Source organism: Pan troglodytes, chromosome 12, assembly GCF_028858775.2.
Source record: "Pan troglodytes isolate AG18354 chromosome 12, NHGRI_mPanTro3-v2.0_pri, whole genome shotgun sequence".
Lineage (NCBI taxonomy): Eukaryota > Metazoa > Chordata > Mammalia > Primates > Hominidae > Pan > Pan troglodytes.
The window spans coordinates 12,986,226-13,009,204 of NC_072410.2; the positions used below are offsets into that span (position 1 = coordinate 12,986,226).

The 22,979-nt window shown below is 40.2% G+C and overlaps 1 protein-coding gene and 1 long non-coding RNA gene across 10 annotated transcripts in view; one reads left to right on the plus strand and one right to left on the minus strand.

Moving 5' to 3' along the window:
- The first annotated feature begins 10,456 nt into the window (after positions 1 to 10,456).
- On the plus strand, positions 10,457 to 21,868 carry LOC107971242 (uncharacterized). 2 transcript variants are annotated; one of them, XR_001714217.4, is made up of 3 exons: positions 10,457 to 10,582; positions 15,539 to 15,618; positions 21,760 to 21,868. It is a non-coding gene; the product is annotated as an uncharacterized LOC107971242 (long non-coding RNA). The 2 variants fall into 2 exon arrangements; XR_010149271.1 differs by lacking the exon at positions 10,457 to 10,582 and adding an exon at positions 11,452 to 11,545.
- Positions 18,157 to 22,979, minus strand: part of LOC129143193 (ranBP2-like and GRIP domain-containing protein 4) — a 63,245-nt gene continuing 58,422 nt past the window's right edge. For 2 of the 8 annotated variants that reach the window (XM_063789441.1, XM_063789442.1), the window contains exon 23: positions 20,852 to 22,006. In XM_063789441.1, coding sequence (XP_063645511.1) covers positions 21,819 to 22,006 — 188 coding nt within the window. In that variant the 3' untranslated portion in view covers positions 20,852 to 21,818. Of the gene's footprint in view, positions 19,974 to 20,020; positions 20,748 to 20,851; positions 22,007 to 22,979 lie in introns of those variants that run through there. The other 6 variants (XM_063789445.1, XM_063789444.1, XM_054678140.2 and 3 more) reach the window with 5 other exon arrangements.

The following is a 22,979-nucleotide window of genomic DNA, read 5'->3' on the forward strand; positions in this document are numbered from 1 at the left end:
TTTTTAGTAGAGATGAAGTCTCACTATGTTACCCAGGCTGTTCTTGAACTCCTGAGCTCAAGTGATCTTCCCACCTCAAGCCTCCCGAAGTGCTGGGATTACAGGCATGAGCCATCACACCCAGCCTTGACTCTTGTTTCTTCTTAAAAATTTCATTAGAGTAAGTTTGAAACATGAGATTACTTGGTCAAATGATATGAAGCCTTTATGGCTCTTGCTCTGTGTTATCCTCTTGCTTTTTCAAAGGGCCGTGAGCTAACAGGGAGCACTTCATGACGAACTTTTACTAAAAGTATCACCATTTTTGTTTTCTTATTTTATAGGTATAAAACGATACATACAATTCAAATTTATTTTATAATTTTTGATACTGTTGTATCAAAAAATCTGAGTCTGATTCCTAAGGGAGATGAAACAGCATGAGTCATGTGTGTAGGGAAAGAGAAGAAGGGAGCTTTTCCAGGTTGATTTGCAGTTTCTTGTTCAAGAAGCTCACCAGATGGTCGAACAAGTGACAGGAAGAAGATAGTTGAAAAGGGCGTTAACGTTTGGGAAAGGTGGATCATTGAATTAATGAACTGAATCGAATTCATTTATAAAGAAAGCATGAGATCCAGGGAGAAATCAGCTATAAATCTAAAGCATAGATCAGAAGATTCTAGCAAACTGAAACCACAGCGAGCTGTCACTACACTTTTATTAAAATGGTTAAAATAAGAAGTGGTGACAACTCACTAAAGAGTGAGTTCAGCCATATTACGGGATATGAGAGCAACACACAAAACTTAATCACATTTTTATATGCCAACAATGAACATGTGGAAACCAAAGTTAAAAACACAAAACTACTTAGCTGGGCGCAGTGGCTCACACCTGTAATCCCAGCACTTTGAGAGTCCAAGGCGGGTGGATCACCTGAGGTCAGGAGTTCGAGACCAGTCTGGCCGACTTGCTGAAACCCTGTCTCTATAAAAATACACAAATTAGCCGGGCTTGGTGGCAGTCACCTGTAATCCCTGTTACTCAAGAGGCTGAGGTGGGAGAATCGCTTGAACCCAGGAGGCAGAGGTTGCAGTGAGCTGAGATCGCACCATTGCACTCCAGCCTGGGCAAGAGAGCAAAAATTCCGTCTAAAAAAAACCGAAAAAACCACAGTACTACTTACAGTCACCCTAGAGAAAATGTGATGCTTGGATATAAATTTAACAAGACATGTATAGGCTCTGTGTGCTAAAAATAGTAAAATGATTATGAAGGAAGTCAAAGAGGACCTAAAGAAATGGACAGACATACTGTGTTCGTGGATTGCAGGACAGTATAGTAAAGATGTCAGTTCACCCCAAACTGGTCTATAGGTTTATGTAATTCTTATCAAAATGTTAGCAAGATTTTTGTATAGACATGGAGCTTCTTTTAAAATTTACATGGAGGGGCCGGGCACAGTGGCTCACACTTGTAATCCCAGCACTTTGGGAAGCCGAGGCGGGTGGATCACGAGGTCAGGAGATCGAGACCATCTTGGCTAACATGGTGAAACCCCGTCTCTACTAAAAATACAAAAAATTAGCCGGGCGTGGTGGTGGGCACCTGTGGTCCCAGCTACTCGGGATGCTGAGGCAGGAGAATGGCGTAAACCTGGGAGACAGAGGTTGCAGTGAGCCAAGATCACGTCACTGCACTCCAGCCTGGGCAACAGAGCAAGACTCCATCTCAAAAAAAAAAAAAAAAAATTTACATGGAGGCCAGGTGCAGTGACTCCCGCCTATAATCCCAGCACTTTTGGAGGCCAAGGCAGGTGGATCACCGGAGGTCAGGAGTTCGAGACCAGGCTGGCCAACATGGTGAAACCCTGTCCCTACTAAAAATACAAAAATTAGCCAGGCATGGTGGCGGTAATCGCAGGTATTTAGGAGGCTGAGGCAGAAGAATCGCTTGGGCCCAGCATAGGCAACAAGACCAAGACTCCATCTCAATAAATAAATAAATAATAAAAATTCATATGGAAAGGCACAAGCCCTAGAATAGCTTAAACATCTTGAAAAAGAAGAATATAAGTGAACATGCTACCTGATATTAAGACGTATTTTAGAGCTATAGTACTTAATACACTGTAGTATTCATGAAAAAATAGAAACATAAATCAGTGGGGCCAGGCACGGTGGCTCTCGGCTGAAATCCCAGCAGAGGCCAAGGCGGGTGAATCACCTGAGGTCAGGAGTTTGAGACAAGCCTGGCCAACATGGTGAAACCCCATCTCTACTAAGAATACAAAAAAATTAGCCAGGTGTGGTGGCGCATGCCTGTACTTTCAGCTACTCGGGAGGCTGAGGCATGAGAATTGCTTGAACCAGGGGGCAGAGGTTGCTGTGAGCCGAGATCACACCACTTTGTGACAGAGCAAGATTCTGTCTCAAAAACAGAAGAAACATAAATCAGTGGAAGAGAATAGAGAACTCAGAAATAGACCAAAACATATATGCCCATCTGATATTTGAAAAAGGTGCAAAAGCCATTCAATAGAGGAAGGATAAACTTTTCAACAAATTGTACTAGATAAGGTGGATATCAACAGGCAGGAAAATGAACATCAACATAAGCTTCACACCTCATACAAAAACTAACTCAAAATGGATCACGGACCTAATAATTTTTCAGAAAAGAGGAGATAGGGCTTGGCAAAGAGTTCTTGAGCTTGACTCCAAAAGTATAATCCATAAAAGTAAAAATTGATAAATTGAACCTCATCGAAATAAAACTTCTGCTCTATGAAACACCTCATTAGAGTATAAAAATGAGTTACAAACTGGGTGAAAGGATTTTTAAGTCATACATATGACAAGGGACTCAGATCTAGAATATGTAAACAACTTTCAAAACTTAACAGTAAACAACAGACACACAATCCAATTAGAAAAAGAGCAAACAGTAAGACCCCAGCTCTACAAAAAAAATACAAAAATTAGCCAATGTGGTGGCACACACCTGCATACATAGTATTCCTGAGAGTTGAAAATATATGTTCACAAAAACTTGTATGCAAATCTTATAGCAGCATTATTCATAAGAGGCAGACAAGAATGGAACCAATGCAAACGTCCATCAATTAATGACTAAATGAACAAAAATGACTCTTCAGCCATAGAAAGGAGTGAACATGATGCTAATACACACTACAATGGGGATGAGCCTTGAAAACTTTGTGCTAAGTGAAATTAGACACAAAAGGCCACATACTGTGTGATTCCATTTATATGAAATGTCCAGATGAGACATCCGTAGATACAGAAAGTAGATTAGTGGTTGTCAGAAGCTGGGGTGAGGAGGGAGTAGTGAGTGACTGCTAATAGGTACAGAGTTTTTTTGGGGGGAGTGGTGAAACCGTTCTAAAATTAAACTGTAGTAGGCCGGGCATGGTGGCTCACACCTGTAATCCCAGCACTTTGGGAGGCCAAGGCAGGCAGATCACGAGGTCAGAAGACCAAGACCATCCTGGCCAACATGGTAAAACCCCATATGTACTAAAAATACAAAAATTAGCCAGGCATGGTGGTGCACACCTGTAATCCCAGCTACTTGGGAGGCTGAGGTGGGAGAATTGCTTGAACCCAGGAGGCGAAGGTTACAGTGAGCTGAGATTGCGCCACTGCACTCCAGCCTGGGCGACAGAGTGAGACTCCATCTCAAAAACAAACAAACAAACAAACAAATAACAACAACAAAAACTGTAGTAATGGTTTAAAACTCTTGAATATACATACTCAAAGCCATTGAACTGTGCACTTTAAAAGGATAAATTTTTTGGTATATGAATTATACTTCAAGCTATTAAAAAGGATATATCAATTATTTAATGTTAATGGACAATTCCAATGTATCCAGTTTTTTCTATTGCAATGCTGCAAGGGACGTACTTGAACATTCATCTTTATGCCTTTATCTTCCTGGTAGTTCTATAAGATATAGTGAAGGAAGGGGGTTTATTGTTGTTATAGTCTTTATTGTGGTAGCCAGTGACCAGTAATAGAATGGTATTTATTTTGAGTGCTTAGGCACTTCGAATTTCTGTAAAACTGAGGTTTCATGGTTGTAGCCAGCCAAGATAGCGTTGACAACCCGTATGGAGAAAGAGTTGGTAGGATAATCCTGGGTGCTCTTGAGGGGAGAAGGGAGCATGTGGGGGACTGGAGTAAGGAAGGGAGGGAAAAAGGTGAGCAGGACATTGAAAGCCTCTTGTGGGGTTTTTGCTGTTCATATTTCCTTTCTGGCTTTATAGAGAGCTCTTGGTTTGAATTGGATTGGTTTGTCTTTTGCTTTTTCCCTGTTAGGTGAAGGCATTCTCATCTCCTCAGAGGCTTCAGAGCTTCTCGATTTCATAGACAACCAGAGCCAAGTGCACGTGATCCAGAAATATCTTGAGCACCCTCTGCTGCTTGAGCCAGGTCATCGCAAGTTTGACATTCGGTAATGCATTCATGTCCATAGCTTTTGTTTTTATTCATCTGAAAAAACTGCCATGGTATGTGGTGGGAAGGGGGACATGGAATATGAGGAAGCGTTTGACCATGTTTAATATGTTACCAAAATTGAGCACAGCTGAATGGAACTTACCTTCTGTACCTAATTTTCTATTTTTCTTTCTTGTTTTTTCCATCTAGAAAATGTTACTACGATTATGGATTTTCTTTTTTAAAAAATATTATTTTCTGGCTGGGCACAGTGGCTCACGCTTGTAATCCCAGCACTTTGGGAGGCCAGGGTGGGCAGATCACCTGAGGTCAGGAGATCGAGACCATCCTGGCTAACACGGTGAAGCCCTGTGTCTACTAAAAATACAAAAAAAATTAGCCGGGTATGGTGGTGGTGCCTGTAGTCCCAGCTGAGGCAGGAGAATGGTGTGAACCCGGGAGGCGGAGCTTGCAGGGAGCTGAGATTGCGCCAGTGCACTCTAGCCTGGGCGATAGAGCAAGACTCCGTCTCAAAAAAAAAAGCTAACTTGAAAATTGAAGTCCCTATAATCCTACTTCCTAGATAGAATCAGTGATCTTGCACTTTTAGTGTTATTTTCTGTCAATCATAGTTATATGTATCCCAATGTAATACATATATTACTTAACATGAAAAATTTTAAGCACATAGAAATTTAAAGGAAATATGTTCATCTATGAATATTATAAAGCCACCATCTAGATTTAGCAGTTAATATTTTGCAGTGTTTAAATTTTTTTCACTGTAGTTTGAAGTAAATTACTTTAAACTTTTCACCCCTAAATACTTTAGAATGCATCTTTTTTAAAGAAGGAATTCTTTCACAATATAATCACACAATTTTCACACCTAACACAAGTAACAGTGCTTTCTAAATGTTGTCTAATAACCAGACTATATTCACCTTTCCCTTTTTGACCCCAAAAAATGTCTTTGAGAGCTGGTTTGTTTAAATAGGGTTCTAATTAAGGAGCATAGGTTGCATTTCATTGTTTGTCTCTAAGCTTTTTAAAAATCAAGTGTAGTACCTGGCCCCCCCCTTTTTTTTCTTGACTTTGAACTTATTGGAGAGACCTAGCCAGTTGACTTATAGAAGTTGGGTCAATGTTCTCACTTTCTGTATTTATCTGATTGTTTCCTCATGGTGTCCTTTAACTGTATTCTCTTTTATTTCCAGTAAAGCAGAATTTTAGGCTTGAACACAATTACATTAAACATGTTGGACAACAATTCTTCACCATTGATATCATTTTCTTTCTTTCTTTCTTTCTTTCTTTCTTTCTTTCTTTCTTTCTTTCTTTCTTTCTTTTCTTTTCTTTTCTTTCTTATGCAGTTTCACTCTTGTCACCCAGGCTGGAGTGCAGTGGCACGATCTCAGCTCACTGCAACCTCCGCCTCCTGGGTTCAAGTGATTCTCCTGCCTCAGCCTCCCACGTAGCTGGGATTACAGGTGCTCGCCACCACGCCCAGAAAGTTTTTGTATTTTTAGTAGAGATGGGGTTTCACCATATTGGCCAGGCTGGTCTCGAACTCCTGACTTTAGGTGATCCACCCACCTCTGCCTCCCAAAGTGCTGGGATTACAGGTATGAGCCACCACGCCCAGCCTGATGCCATTTTCTTCACATAATATCTAGTGTACCCACTATTAGAGATTCTAAGATTATAGGGTTAACTATCGATTTACCTTCTTGCCACTGGAAAGTATTCTATGGGTTGAAACACTGAGATCTTTGACATCTTTCCCTTAATGGTTTTAGCATGCAGTAATGATTCTTTCTCACTTCAGTTACTTAATTAGAAGTTGCAAAATGGTGATTAAATTATCTTTTTTTCCCTGCATTTATTAACTGTCATTCTTACCTCTAAAGAACTTTCCCTCATCCACTGGGGTTATTTTGTATCTAAAACTTAGTTCCACTGCAGAGAAAGAATACATTATTCTTTATTTACCTTTAATTACCAAGTTTTAGAATAAGAACTTGAATAACAGCCACCCCCAACAGTGATGATTAAGATGGTTTGTTTTCATCTTTATTGAGTATGATTATGGACTCAAGAATTTTTATGCTTTAAATGTCTTCTAGTCAATTATGGTTCATTACTCTTATTGATGCTCAAACTGTCAAAATGTTCCAGATTTGGCCAAGGGGAGTCCTTTCTGTTGGCTTCTGGGACCTTTTCATATGACTCCATTAGTCTTTTAAATGACTCTTTTTGTCTTTTGGAGTTTTAATATAACTTCATTAGTCCTGGTTCACTTTGTACATTCCTTACCCCAGACCTGAAATAAGCATCTCTCAAGCCTCCTGATTCCTTTTACTATGGAATTACATTTACACATTTATGATTGTTATGTCTTCTTGTTGAATTGACCCTTTAATAATTACATAATATCCTTCTTTATTCATGGTAATCATCTTTGCTTGAAGTCTACTTTGATATTAATATAGACACTCTCATTTCCTTTTTCTTTTGCTTATTTTTTTAGATACAGGGTCTCATTCTGTTGCCCAGGCTGGAGTGCAGTGGTGTGATCATAGCTTGCTGTAATCTCAAACTACTGAGCTCAAGTGATCCTCCCACCTCAGCCTCCCAAGTAGCTAGGGTACATTATACCATGCATGCCACCATGCTGGGCTATTTAAATTTTTTTTTTCATTTGTAGAGAAGGGATCTCATTCTGTTGCCCAGGCTGGCCTGGAACTCCTAGCCTCAAGAAGTCTTCCTGCCTTGGCCTCCCAAAGTGCTAGAATTACAGGTGTAAGCCACCACACCCAGCCTAATTTCCTTTGATTAGTATTTGCATTTTTCCACTTTTAATTTTATTTTTCTATATATATATTTTTGATATGAAGTCTCACTCTGTCACCCAGGCTGGAGTGCAGTGGCACGATCTCAGCTCAGTGCAACCTCCACCTCTTAGGTTGAAGTGATTCTCCTGCCTCAGCCTCCCAAGTAGCTGGGACTACAGGTGCGTGCCATTATGCCTGGCTAATTTTTTGTATTTTTAGTAGAGACGGGGTTTCACCGTGTTAGCCAGGATGATCTCGGTCTCCTGATCTCTTGATCTGCCTGCCTTGGCCTCCCAAAGTGCTGGGATTACAGGTGTGAGCCACCAAGCCCAGCCCATTCTTTTAATCAATTAAGTCTTTATATTGAAAGTGATTTTCTTATAAATAGCATGTACTCGGGTCTTGTCTGTTTAATGTAGTCTGACAATCTCTGCATTACAGTTGGTATATTTAGACCATTTACATTTAATGTAATTATTGATTTGGTAGGATTTAGGTCTACCATTTCTAATCTGTCGTCAAGTTCACAAACTCCTATCATTGTCATCTGCATTCTGCTATGTAGCCCATTGAGTGAATTTTTGAAAACTATTAATAATACATTTTATTGTTTGAACAATTTCAGCTTATCAGAAAAGTGAGCAAACAGAAGAGAATTCCCACATGCCCTCTTACCCCAAACCCTCCCACCCCCGTTTCCCTTATTATTAACATCTTGCATTACTATAGTACATTTGTTATAATTGATGAGCCATTATTAAAACTTTGTTAACAATAGTCCTTTGTGGATTACGTTAGAGTTCATTCTTGGTGTTGTATAGTCTATGGGTTTTGACAAATGTATAATGACATGTATTCATCATTACAGAATCAAACAGAATAGTTTCACTACCCTAAAAATCAGCTGTTCTCCACCATTTATCCACCCTCCCCGCCCCCAACTCCTAACTCCTGGCAACCACTGAACTTCTTGCTGTTTCTATGGTTTTGCCTTTTTCAGAATATATATACATAATATTATATATGATATATATTATTATATATCATATATAAAGAACTATTTTTTTGCAAAGATTTTTTCCCATTTAATGGCTTACCTTTTCATTCTCTTAACAGTGTCCTGTGTGAGCAGAAAAATTTAATTTTAGTGAAGTCCAACTTACCAATTTTTTCTTTTATGAGTCATGCTTTTGATGTTATATCTAAAAAGTCATCACCAAATCCAAGGTCACCTGAGTTTTCTCCTATGTTATCTTCTAGGAATTCTGTAGTGTTGCATGTTACATTTAGGTCTATGATCCCTTTTGAGTTAATTTTTGTGAAAGGATTGAGATCTGTGTCTAGATAAGATATACTTAGGCAGGCCTAGTGGCTCATGCCTGTAATCCCAGAACTTTGGGAGGCCAAGACAGGCAGATCACCTGAGGCCAGGAGTTCGAGACCAGCCTGGCCAACATAGTGAAACCCCATCTCTACTAAAAATACAAAAAATTAGCTGGGCTTAGTGGCGGGGGCCTGTAATCCCAGCTACTTGGGAGGCTGAGGCCGGATAATCGCTTGAACCCAGGAGGCAGAGGCTGCAGTGAGCTGAGATTGCACCATTGCACTCTAGCCTGGGCAACAAGAGCGAAACTCCATCTTAGGAAAAAAAAAAAAGATATACCTCGATGTAACATTTTTGTTATTTATCCTATATGGTGTTTTTTGAGCTTCCTGGATCTGTTCCTTTATGTCTACCTTAGTTCATTTGGGCTGCTGTGACAAAAATATCATAAACTGGAGAGTTTATAAACAACAAAAATTTATTTCTCACAGTTCTAGGGGCTGTGATGTCCAAGACCAAGGCACTAGCAGTGTCTGGTGAGGCCCTCCTTCCTCATAGATGGCACATTCTGGCTTTGTCCTCACATGGTGTCAGGGGCTAGCTAATTCCCTGGGGCTTCTTTCATAAGTGCACTAATCTCTGTCCTGAGGATAGAGCCCTCATAACCTGATTGACTCCCAAAAGCCCCACCTCAGTACTATCATATTGAGGATTAAGTTTCAATATAACTTTTGAGGAGACACAAACATTCAGACCATATCTTTATATATCATTAATTTGGGGAAATTTTCAGTCACTGTTGCTTCAAATGTTTCTTCTGTTTCTTTCTTTTTTTTTTTTTTTTTTTGAGATGGAGTCTTGCTCTGTTGCCCAGGCTGGAGTGCAGTGGCACGATCTCAGCTCACTGCAAGTTCCTCCTGCCAGGTTCACACCATTCTCCTGCATCAGTCTCCCGAGTAGCTGGGACTACAGGCGCCTGCCACCATGCCCTGCTAATTTTTTGTATTTTTAGTAGAGACAGGGTTTCACTGTGTTAGCCAGGATGGTCTCGATCTCCTGACCTTGTGATCTGCCCGCCTCAGCCTCCCAAAGTGTGGGGATTATAGGCATAAGCCACCACGCCCAGCTTTCTTTCTCTTTTTCTTCTCTTTCTGGTATTTCCAAAAAGTCTCCATGTTCCACCTTTTGTAATTGTCTCGCAGTTCTTGACTCTTCATCTGTTTTTTCTTTTTCATTCTTTTTCCTCATTGTGTGTCAGCTTTTGAAGTATCTATTGACATCTCTTCGAGCTCACTGATTCTTTCATTGGCCATATCCATTCTTTTGATGAACCCATCAAAGGCATTCTTCATTTCTCTTATGGTGTTTTTTATTTCTAGTATTTCATTTTTATTTCTTCTTAGTGTTTTTATCTCTTTGCTTACATTACCCATCTGTTCTTGCATGTTATGCCGTTTTTACATTAGAGCCCCTAGCATGTTAATCTTAGTTACTTTAAATTCCTGGTTGGATACTTCCAATATTTCTTTCATATCTGAGTCTGGTTCTGATGCTTGCTCTGTCTCTTCAAAGTGTGGGGTTTCTTGTCTTTTAGTATGCTTTGTAATTTTTTGTTTGAGGCTGTATATGATGTACTGGGTGAAAGGAACTGAGTTAAATAAGGCTTTAGTATGAGATTTTGTGTTTCTCTGGCTAGGAGTTAGGCTTTGTTTACTCTTTGCTATATAGTCATGGATGTCAGAGGCTAAAATTTCCCCTCGTGTCCTTGTGTTGTCTCCCCTGTCTTCTCTAGGGAGCTCCCTAGAGGCTTCTTTGTAAAGTAGCTCTGAGTCCTGCAGTGTCTATCCCTAATCATAGGAAAACATCAAACAAACACATACAGCAGGACATCTGACAAAGTACCAAGTGTCAAGGATCATGGATTGAATCCTGAAACAGAGGAAGGACACTGAAGGAAAGACTGGGAAAACCTGACTGAGGTCTGGAGTTTAGTTAGTGATACTATACCAAGACGAATTTCTTAGTTTTGATAATTTGTTAACAGTTATGTTAACATTGGGGGTAGCTGTGCAAGGGGTGTGAGAATGCTGTTATATCTTTAACCTTGGCCAATGGTTACAGTATTTCCAGTGTAAGGTCACTGTTATTCCTTGTAGTTAACATATATTTGGCACCACAGGATTCATTCTGGAATTCTCATTGGCTTATTTATAACTTTTTTTCTTTTTCTAGTAGTGAGAAACCTGGCTTTCATGCAGAGTTTACAAATGCCAATTTAAACTTTTGTTTTGTCATATGCAATGATTTTATTACCTGTATTTATTTCAGAGCTTATGAATTTTTAATTATTCTAAGGGCTAACACAGAACTTTTTCATGTTTTCTACTCTTCAAGAGTAGGTAAGACTTTAGTTTGTAATACATTACAAGAGGAATCCTGTGGTTCTCTAAGAGCTAATTTGTCTTGGCAGAAGGCCTTAGCGAGCTGTGAGTGGTGGCTCATGCCTGGAATCCCAGCACTTTGATCTGAGACGGGTGGATCACCTGAGGCCAGAAGTTTGAGACCAGTTTGGCCAACATGGTGAAACCCCATCTCTGCTAAAAATACAAAAAATTAGCCAGGCATAATGGCATGCACCTGTAGTCCCAGCTACTTGGGAGGCTGAGGCAGGAGAATTGCTTGAACCTCGGAAGTGGAGGTTGGAGTGAGCCGAGATCGTGCCACTGCACTCCAGCCTGGGAAACAGCGAGACTGTCTCAAAACAAACAAAAAAAAAACAAAAAAAAAAAGAACAAAAAAACAAAAAAATTAGACGGGCGTGGTGGCATGCACCTATAGTCCCAGCTACTCAGGAGGCTGAGGCAGGAGAATCGCTTGAACCCAGGAGTTGGAGGTTGCAATGAGCAGAGATCATGCCGCTGCACTCTAGCCTGGGTGACACAGTGAGTATCCATCTCAAAACAACAACAACAACAACAACAACAAATTAAAAAACCCAACAACAACAAAACCAGCAAACAAAAAAACTAAACAGGCTTTAGGGAAAGAGCAATCTAATTATCTGATTATATGATTGGCACTAAGATGGGAATGACTCTGGCCTAATTTCTTCAATTTACATTTTAAAATAGGAGCTTAGTTAGCCCCCAAATAATATTTAATTGATGTATTAGGGTTGGGGAGTGAATATTTTTCAAAGCAGAAGATATTTCTCAATTCTTGCTTACTTTTAGAGGTTGAAGTTCAAGGAAGCCCCTGCCTTGGCACTGTATCCCAGGGAGGTATTTGGAGTTAATTTCAGGGCTTAGCAGTGACTCTTTAGAAAAGCAGTATACGATTGAAATGTAATGTGTTACAAATGAGATCACTACAAGTAATTTAAAAATGTGCTAGTAGTGTTTCTTTTTCTGAGACGGGGTCTCGCTCTGAAGCCCAGGCTGGAGTACAGTGGCACGATCTCAGCTCACTGCAAGCTCCACCTCCCGGGTTCGTGCCATTCTCCTGCCTCAGCCTCCCTAGTAGCTGGGACTACAGGCACCTGCCACCACTCCTGGCTAATTTTTTGTGTTTTTAGTAGAGACGGGGTTTCACCGTGTTAGCCAGGATGGTCTCGGTCTCCTGACCTCGTGATCCTCCCACCTCAGCCTCCCAAAGAGCTGGGATTACAGGAGTGAGCCACCACACCCAGCCTCTAGTAGTACTTTTATCAAAAGTAAATAGAAACGTGAAATTAATTTTCACAATACATTTTATTTAAACTAATATGTTCACAATGTTAAAATTTCAACATGTAATCACTATAAAAACTACTAGTGAGATATTTCACATTACTTTTTTCATGTAAGCCTTTGAAATCTGGTGTGTATTTTATATTTACTGTACATCCTGATTTGGAATAACCACATTTCAATCTTTCAATAGCCACATGTGGCTAGTGGCTACTGTGTTAGAGCAGTTCTAGAACAAAGGAGTCCCTTTCAAACTATTTTGAAGTCATCGTCTGTAAGGCAATATGAAAGCTGATCTGAATGATTTCTCCTTTTCCAGGAAAGGAAACAAAAATGAAATCATGTTAGGGCTGCATATTTTATGGATCCCAGGAGAAATACACATAGTCTGAAAGAATGATCTCAGTCAGAAACTCAGAATGAATCATATGAATTAAACATTGGACAATGTCCAATGCTCACCATGTGTTTTTGGTTTATACTAAGAACATATTATGCCACCAAATACAGATATTTACTATTATACTTAGTGTAGGAGGTATATTGAGACATCGTTCTAGACTACCACAGTTCCATATTTTGTGAAAAGTTATATTGCACTTTTTTTTTTTGAGAGTGTGCCCAGGCTGGAGTGCAATGGCATGATCTCAGCTCACTCCAGCCTCCGCCCCACCAGGTTCAAGTGATTCTCCTGCCTCAGCCTCCCTAGTAGTTGGGATTACAGGTGCGCACCACCACGTCTGGCTAATTGTTGTATTTTTAGTAGATACGGGGTTTTGTCATGTTGGCCAGGCTGGTCTCAAACTCCTGACCTCAGGTGATCCACCCACCTCAGCCTCCCAAAGTGTTAGGATTACAGGCGTGATCCACCATGCCCAGCCTTATATTTCACTCTTTGGGAATTGTATCTTACTGTAATCTTAAACTACACTAAAATAAATAATGTAAACCTTTTGTCAAATTGCTCAGAGTAGGTTTCTACTTTGGTTATAAGGAATAAAATTCATGCTTTTGTGTACACACTAAATGTGTGTGTACACACTAAATGTGTGTGTACACACATCTAAAGCAATCAACTATAGTTAACAAGCAGTGCTCTTACCAAAAGGTAACTCTTTCTAGAATCTGGCACACCATTTAATATCAGTATGAGCATATGGTGGGCTTAATAATTGTTTTCCATGTTTATAGGTTTTCTTTAGTTTTATAAGCAGTTAAAAAGAATCCCTTTCACTGAAATACAATCTGTGGTGGGACTTCTAGCTTTTCTCAATCTTACGCTGCTAGATTTATGTCACTGCCAAAGCTATGCAATGGGTGATATTTACACTATGCTCAAACAAAGCAACCAGAAAAACACACCACTGAATAATACAGATATTCTGAAGTCAAGCAAGCCAACTTTCATTAACAGATCAATTTCCTTAGAAAAGTTGGTGAAACTAAAGACTGAAGTTCAAACAAAAAGCCCTCTCAAGGGGGTATGAATTTCTGGTAACTTATGGGGTAAGAAAAAGAGCAAGAAACTTGAAAGTAGGGAAGAGAAAAAAGAAAAGGAGCAAGAGGGGATAGCCAGCTCTCAAAAGAGTCTCCAACAGGAAAGCAAAATCTGTATCTAGCCAGTACCAACATGTGAAGAAAGAGTGAGCATAGCAAAATTTAGAAAGGTTGCTTGAAAGCCAAACAAAAAACCAAATACCTGTAATCCTAGCACTTTGGGAGGGTGAGGTGGGCGGATTGCCTGCACTCAGGAGTTCAAGACCAGCCTGGGCAACATGGTGAAACCTTGTCTCTACTAAAATCCAAAAAAAAAAAAAAAAAAAATTAGCCGGGCATGGGTGGGGCGTGGTGGTTCACGCCTCTAATCCCAGCACTTTGGGAGGCCAAGGTGGGCAGATCACGAGGTCAGGAGATCGAGACCATCCTGGCTAACACAGTGAAACTCCATCTGTACTAAAAATACAAAAAATTAGCTGGGCGTGGTGGCGCGTGCCTATAGTCCCAGCTACTCGGGAGGCTGAGGCAGGAGAATCGCTTGAACCCAGGAGGTGGAGGTTGCAGTGAGCTGAGACCATGCCACTGTACTCCAGCCTGGCGACAGAGCGACACTCGTCTCAAAAAAAAAAAAAAAAAAAAAAAAGTCTCTTTTGGCCAGGTGTGGTGGCACACACCTGAAATCTCAGCACTTTGGGAGGCCGAGGTGGGTGGATCACTTGAGTCCAGGAATTCAAGATCAGCCTAGGTAACATGGCAAAACCTCGTCTCTACCAAAAACAAACAAACAAAAATCAACCGGATGTGGTGGTGCACACCTGTAGTCCCAGCTACTTGGGAGGCTGAGGCAGGAGAATCACCTGAGACCGGGAGGCAGAGATTGCAGAGAATTGAGACTATGCCAAGGCACTCCAGCCTGGGTGACAGAGCAAGACTCTCTCTATCTCTCAAAAAAGAAAAAACAAAAAGCCTCCTTTAAAAAATGCAGTTTGATGCTATAAATTTATCAGTTAATAGTTTTTGGGGCAAAAAATGTTTTCTGACATTTCAATAAGAGCTATAGACAAAGTCCAGCATTAGTCATGACTCTGGACTAAGTCTGGAAATCTGGAATCTCTTCCCAGCTCTGGGAGGTACAAAGTTTTAAAAAATAAGGTCAAAATACTGGAAAACATTCAATTTATTTCCTTATTAACACAATTGTTCACTCATAAACGACAGTAACACTTGGTGCTATGGGTCATGCACTGAGGTCAGAACAAGGAACAGAAGAAAATGAGGTAAATTGGTAAATCTTTTTGCAGGCTGAGAAGTGAGAGAATGCTGGCATGCCTACTCTGTGCTGGTTTTTTTTTTTTTTTTTTCTGAGATGGGGTCTTGCTCTGTCGCCCAGGCTGGAGTGCAGTGGCGCAATCTCAGCTCACTGCAAGCTCCACCTCCTGGGTTCACGCCATTCTTCTGCCTCAGCCTCCCAAGTAGCTGGGACTACAGGCACCCGCCACCATGCCTGGCTGATTTTTTGTATTTTTAGTAGAGACGGGGTTTCACCGTGTTAGCCAGGATGGTCCCGATCTCCTGACCTTGTGATACGCCCACCTTGGCCTCCCAAAGTGCTGGGATTACAGGTGTGAGCCACTGCGTCCAGCCCTCTGTGCTGGGTTTTATTATGTCATCCAATAACTCACAACTATGTAATTTATTTCCTTTTTACAGATAAAGAAATGGGGGCTCAGAGCAGTCAAGAACATGCCCCAAGTTATTCGTCAGTGAGGCGGAAATTGTGGTGTCCTTGTGTAAGTTCACAGTTTATACTTTACCATTATACTGTGCTCCAAATTATCTGATATTTACTTTCAAAGCATGTGTAGGAAGTTTACTATGATGATGCAGAGACATTGTACAGAATCCAGTCCCTTGACTCTCAGGTCCCCAGAACACTCACTTCACGATTTTGTTGACCTCTTCTGTCAACTTAAACCTGGCACTCTCTTGGCTGGCTTTCTCTGCTCTTTCTGGGCACTCCAAAGCTTCTGTACTTACATGCTACAATTCCAGTCACAGGAAGATGCTGAGTTCTTTAGTCCCAGATCCATATTCCTGAGAAAACCTAATTGCCTAGGCTCAGGTCATAACTCTGTATCTGTTTCAGTTGATTATGGCTGGGCCTACTGCCCCTCTGTATGGTGGTGGGGCAGAAGTTCCCAGAGAGAGGCAGGGGTGACAGGGACTGTTGTCTCAAATGCTAGGCAGACATCTGGAGTGGTAACCACTACATCTGTTCACAGTGAGCACATCCTTGCAGGGAAACTGGGTTAATCATCTCTATTATTGAAACTCAGAGGTATAGTGTTTCTTCATAGGAATTCTTTCCTTATTTGAGATGGGGGTCTCACTTTGTTGCCCAGGCTGGAGTGCAGTGGTGTGTGATCTTGGCTGACTGCAGCCTCCCCTCCCAAGTTCAAGCGATTCTCCTACCTCAGCCTGCTGAGTAGCTGGGACTACAGGCATGGGCCAACATGCCTGGCTAATTTTTGTATTTTTCATAGAGACAAGTTTTCACCATATTGGCCAGGCTGGTCTTGGACTCCTGACCTCAGGTGATCTGCCCACCCTGGCCTCCCTAAGTGCCGGGATTACAGGTGTGAGCCATCGCGCCCAGCCTATTTATAGGAATTTTCTATAGGTATATAAGTAATAATTTGAAGGTCACAACTACATGCCTTTTCGTGTAACCGTATCTTGAATGGAACAAATATTTTCTTTCTACATAATTATACATAAATAACCCAATGCTTTCTAATACCCATGAAAAACCATTAGCTCAAAGACACTTGCAAAATTGTATCAGGTTGTTTTCCTTGGTGTGTATTAAGTTTGAAGCAAAGGGGATTTTCACATACCAAGACAAAGTAGAAGTCTTCCACCAAGTTGAAATCATCACATTGCAATTTAATCATACGATACAACCAATTTTTTGATGTGTTATGCCATTCGCCAAATACCAAAAATTTTTTAGGGGAAACTTTACATCCTCAATACTATACACTTCCAGCTACATCACCACCTAAGAGGGACTTTAAAAAGAATACAAAGTACGGTATGCCTTCTCAGTGCCTTGTTAGTAATTCAGTTACAGTTCTGCCGAACTTTCTTTAAAGGAATACAATTCTCAATCTTACACAGTTCAGAGCACAAGCATAGCTTATTGTATACAAGAGATGTGCATCAGTTCCCACTCCTCAGGGACTGTATGAATTTGGCTTTATTTTATTTTTTTGACAGAGTCTCACTCTGTCACCAGGCTGGAGTGCAGTAGTGTGATCTCAGCTCACTGGACTCTGCCACCTGGGTTCAAGTGATTCTCCTGCCTCAGCCTCCCAAGTAGCTAGGACTACAGGTGCATGCCACCATGCCCAGCTGATTTTTTGTGTGTTTTTAGTAGAGACGGGGTTTCACCATGTTGGCCAGGATGGTCTTGATCTCTTGACCTCATGATCTACCCACTTTGGCCTCCCAAGGTGCCGGGATTACAGGCATGAGCCACTGTGCTGGGCCAAATTTGGTTCTTAGAAACCAAGGAGTGATGTGTGCACCAGGCCCAGGGCTGAAGAGCTGCTTCTCACTAGATGCCTCTCTTGGTCTGGCTGCTGTGTCCAGTCCTATCCAGGGTTAGCTCTGTTCCTCCTCCTTGTGGCATCTGTGTTTCTCTTTCTGCTATGTCTCTCCCCATCTCCTAGTCCAAACATCCAAAGAAATCAATTACCTCCAGGAGATCGAGACCATCCTGGCTAACACGGTGAAACCCCATCTCTACTAAAAATACAAAAAATTAGCCGGGCATGGTGGCGGGTGCCTGTAGTCCCAGCTACTTAGGAGGCTGAGGCAGGAGAATGGCGTGAACCTAGGAGGCAGAGCTTGCAGTGAGCCGAGATCGCGCCATTGCACTCACGCCTGGGCGACAGAGCAAGACTCTGTCTCAAAAAAAAAAAAAAAAAATTAATGACCTCTGCCCCTAACTGAACAAAGCCCTTCATCTAAGGCCACCCTTTGGTTGGCAGCCTTAGCCAGACATCTGCTTCTGGTCAAATCAATGTCTTGTCCACAGGGAGGCCCAGCGCTGTTTCTGGTTTTAGCTGGATGCAGGGTGTCAGACATGGCAGGTACTACGGCCTACCTGGCGGGTATCAAAGAGTTGGTCAACGTTCTCTCAACAACCTAATAGGGACCAATCGTGTAAGGCCAGTAGTAAAGGAGTTTGAAGTTCCCTTTCAGAAACCAATTAACAACCCCAAAGAGACAGTGGGTAACATAAAAGAGCAGTCATAAAAATATACAGTTAAACATATTTAATAGAAATATTAAAATAATCACTACACTTCCTCTCATTGCAGAAACCATGAAAGAATATGCCTTTTGTAATCAAAGTAATTTTTTATCATGCAAAAAAGTATTTTGTTATGACATTCATAAGTGGAGACTGTATTTCAAAACAAGTTTATACAGACTTCAAAAGGTCTAAAGTCAAAGTGAAATATATTTAAATATGATTAGTTACATCATATACAGCTGGCATACTCATATTCACAGTTTATAAAGTAAAAAAACTAAACTCTTCATGTCGGCTCTGAAATAGATGCATTTTCATTCATACATTCGCTAGTTAGGTCTGTTCTTCTAAGGAGGAAAGACGAGATATATGAGATATTTTTAAAAGAACAAACTCAACATATCAGCAGCAAATTTCAGTTAAACTAAATTGGAAACCAATGTTCTGTGTAACCAAAGTGCAAAGTCAGTTCCCCAGCTCAGAAAGAAAATTAAGAGTATAAACTGAAGGCTTAAGAGAACTTCAGAGAGCATACTGTGTGATTAATACATAAATATTAAAAATTATCCCATTTTTGATTTAAGAACAACACAGTTTGGATCTAGTCATTAAAACATATGCACAGGTGTCAAAGGCAAGTAACACTACCACCTAAGGTTATTCGGAGGAACTGTGAAGATGTAGCACGGACCTCTAAGGTGTCTAAAATCCCTTCTGATGGAAAGCTTATGGAACACTATCTGCCAAAAACACTGAAAGCACCAGTTTTATATTTAGATCCAATGCTGAGTGATATAGTCACTGTTGGGATAGGTTTTTATTTGGGAAAATGGAGAGGATCCTCAAAACAGATTCATGGCTTGCATGCAGTGACACCCTATCAAGAGCCTGGAAAGACACCATGAAATCACCTCAACTCAAGTGGTGGGCCCACCTATTCATAGTCAGTGTTACACTAGCCAGCTCTAGGGCTCTGACAACATAATGAGTTTTGAGATAGTATAAAGAAAAAAAGAAGAGTTTATTTTAAAGCAAATAACTAAACTGTATTTTAACTTAGCATAATTCACTGCAGCATATTTACTTCATAGCCCCTTAACATGTCACTTTTACCAACAAAGCTTTTTCCTTCATATTCTAATCACAAAAGTTTCTCAACAATTTATAACAATCTGTAAATCTGACCTTGCAATAGTCATAAAACGTTATTTTTATTACTATTATTATTTTTAGAGACAAGGTCTCGCTCTGTTCCCTGAGCTGGAGTGCAGTGGTACAATCACAGCTCACTAGCCTCAAGCGATTCTCCAGCCTCAGCCTCCCAAAGTAGTGGGATTTCAGGCATGAATCACCACACCTGGCCTTGAAACATTATTTTTAAAGCCTAAATTCCAGTTGGTATGGTACCAAAATTTAGTTTAACTTCAAAATTCACAGTACTGCCGAGAAATGGGCGGGTCCTGAGGTTCCAGAGAAGTGGGGAGTGAATTCATTCCTGGTGGTTTTATTCTGGCAGCATGCATGGGAGATCACATGAGTTAGAGGGCTGTGGCCTGGTATCAACACTTCAAGCTGTTGTACTTTTACTTCAAGTTGAAACTTTTAAAATACATCTGTCATACAGATGTACAAATATATGTAAATGCAAACATATGTACACACTTTTTGACAAAAGAATGATGGTAACACACACGAACCATTTTTGTAAACAGATTCTATTTGGTTAATAACAGTATTCCTTCCATCAACCTATCGGAAGTCCAAACCAACTACGAAGATAGGATGCTCATCCAGAAGAACAGGAAGCGTTTTCTTCCTCATCTTTGGAAAGTAAAACAAAGAAAAAAAAAAAAGAAAAAAGAGAGTATTAAAATTTCTCAATGTAAAATCTATATTTTAGAACCACTCTACAATATAAGCAAATAATGTCTTTTTTACTGATCACATGCCTTTTTTGGTGGTGGGGGGGTTTTTTTTTTTTTTTTTTTTTTTTTGAGATAGGGTCTTGCTCTGTCACCCAGGCTCGAGTGCAGTGGCGTGATGAGACTTCAATGCAGCCTTGATCTCCCAGGCTCAAGTGATTCTCCCACCTCAGCCTCCCAAGCAACTGGGACCACAAGGTGTGTACCACCATGCCTGGGTAATTTTTTGTTTTTTTGTAGAGATGCAGGTCTCACTGTTTTCCAGGCTGGTCTCAAATTCCTGGGCTCAAGTGATCCTCCCACTTCAGCCTCACAGTGTTGGGATTGCAGTCACGAGCCACTGTACCCAACCATATGTCATTCTTTAGACACACTGCTTACTAAATTTCTCTTTTTAAAGGATATACTGAATTTCCGGTTGAACCAACTTAACAGCTAATTTTCTATTTTAGCTTTAAAACATTGATAAGCAACATGAAGCAATCTAGAACTTAACTTTTAAATGGCTTTATTAAAGCAATCCAGCTATGAAAATTATGCAGAAATGATTATCTACAAACAGTCTTACCAGCACATAAGAAATTCTTCCTCTATTCTGAAATACCATCTTCTCACAATATACTTTGATGTTATGAATCAATGTCTGTTCTTGAACATTATTTATTGTCTTTCTCTATTAAACAATTCCAAAATAAAATTTCCAGCACAACTAAATATTGTTGACGATAAGAGGATTTTTTAAAAAATTCTTTTAAAACAGAAGTTTATATACAACTTAGAATCTAAAACCAATAGATTTATGGTAAACCTTAAAACTGAACCAAAACAAACAAAAACCAAAGTTTTAATCATTTAAAAATCATGTTTATTGAGGTACAACTTACTTATAGTAAAACCTGCCCTTTTCAGCATATAGCACTGAGTCTTGACAAATGCACAGTTATGTACCACCACCAACCAAGGCCTGGCACATTTTTACCTCCTCAAAGTTCTCCCTGGCTGCTTCTCCCACTCCTTGGCAACCACTAACCTGTTTTCTGTCCTTATAGTTCTGCTTTTTTCAGAGTGTCATATAAGTAGAATCACACTGTACACAGTATTTTGAGTCTGACCTCTGTCAACTGGCATAATGCATTTGAGAATTATCCATGTTGCTGAACTGGCAGTGCATTCTTTTTTATTGCTGAGCAGTATTCAATTGCATGGCTGTACCAGTTTGTTTATTCATTTGCCAGTTGAAGGATAACTGAGATCTTCCTCGTTTTTAGCAATTTTAAAGAAAGTTTCTATGAATAATTGTGTACAGGTTTTTAATTAAATGTTTTGGAGATATAATTCATATACCACATAATTCACCTTTTTAAAGTGCATAATTCACTGGTTTTTAATATATTCACAAGGTTTGTGCCTAGGTTTTTGTGTGAATACTGGTTTTCATTCCTCTTGGATAAAGATTTAATTTGGTATTACCCTTCCAGACACCTTTCTGTGTTTTCATACATATATATGTATGACAGTTTGACCTTAGGCAGAGTAGCATTTTCAAAATTTTACATGGGGAAACTTTCTAGAGTTAAAGCCATTTTATTTTTCTGTTCTGTCTGGTTTTATCTGCGTGTTATTTACAATCTGCTGCGTAACAAATTACTACAAACTTAGTACCTTAACACATATTTATTTCACAGTTTCTGTGGGTCAGGAGATCAGAAATGGTTCTATTTCAAGGTCTCTCACAGGGCTGCAATCAAGATGTTGGCATGGCTGGGGTCTCATCTGAAGGCTGGACTGGAGAAGAATCTACTTCCAAACTTATGTGGTAGTTGGAAGAATTTAGTTCCTCAAGGCTGCTAAACTGATGGCCTGTGTTCCTTGCCTCTGGGATGGTAGATTGCTTCAACAAAGTGTGCAAGCAGAGAAGACAGAGAGAGTCCGCTAGCAAGATAGAAGCCACAATCTCTTGTAATCTATCATTCTTGTTGTATTCTACTGGTTAAAAATAACTCATTAGGTTAGCCTACTGGCTCTCAAGGGGAAGAGATTATACAAAGGCATGCATTTCTGGAGGAGGGAATGAGGGCAAAGAATTCTGAAAAGTCTGTCTTCCACAATCTGAAGAACTTCTAGAAAGTAGGAGGAAGCGATATTGCTTAGGGATGGACAACTTGGCACTGGTTATGTGTTCCAAGTGAGGTAACCTTGTTCCCAAGAATAAAGAGAACCAGACGACTGTAAACATCTCCCTAAACTGAAATGCAGACTGTTGTATGTTCACCTGAAATGAATGGTGTGAGCTGAATATAAGATTTTTGACAAAATAAAAATTTTGCTGTGTTCTCAGATCTGGCAGGCTCCTGCCCTTGTGCAAACAATGTTCCTGGCAGCTATTCATCTCCTTAGGTAAATAAGAATTGGAGAAAAGCTGTGCTTAGATAGGGTGCATTTGCTCTTGCCTTGGAAGGCTGTTTTCTGATAAGGTTCTATATCCTCTGCAAATCAAATCAGGCACTTACAGTGTGAGTATGCATTCTCTTCCTGCCAGTCTGGAGATGATCAAAAAGCCTATAACAGGCTTGGCCTATTTTCCTATTGGGTTGCTGGGCTTTTTTTCTTTATTTACTTGTAGAGAGTTTTAGACCTCTGTGTATGTATGGTGTACAAGTGACAATATTCAGATCTGTAAACTGTAACCCAGTCTGGGAGCAAAGAAGATATAGAAAAATGACTTTTACTTCCGGCTTGAGTAGTAAAATTGAGATTCAAATTTTGCATATAGAAGTACTATATGGCTAACTTATTTGGGGAGCAAAGCTGACTTACCATAAGTCTATCTCAAATAGAAATGAAACACTCAATTTGTGAAATATGCTGAGTTTTAATGCGTGTGGGGGCAGGGTGAATTAACATT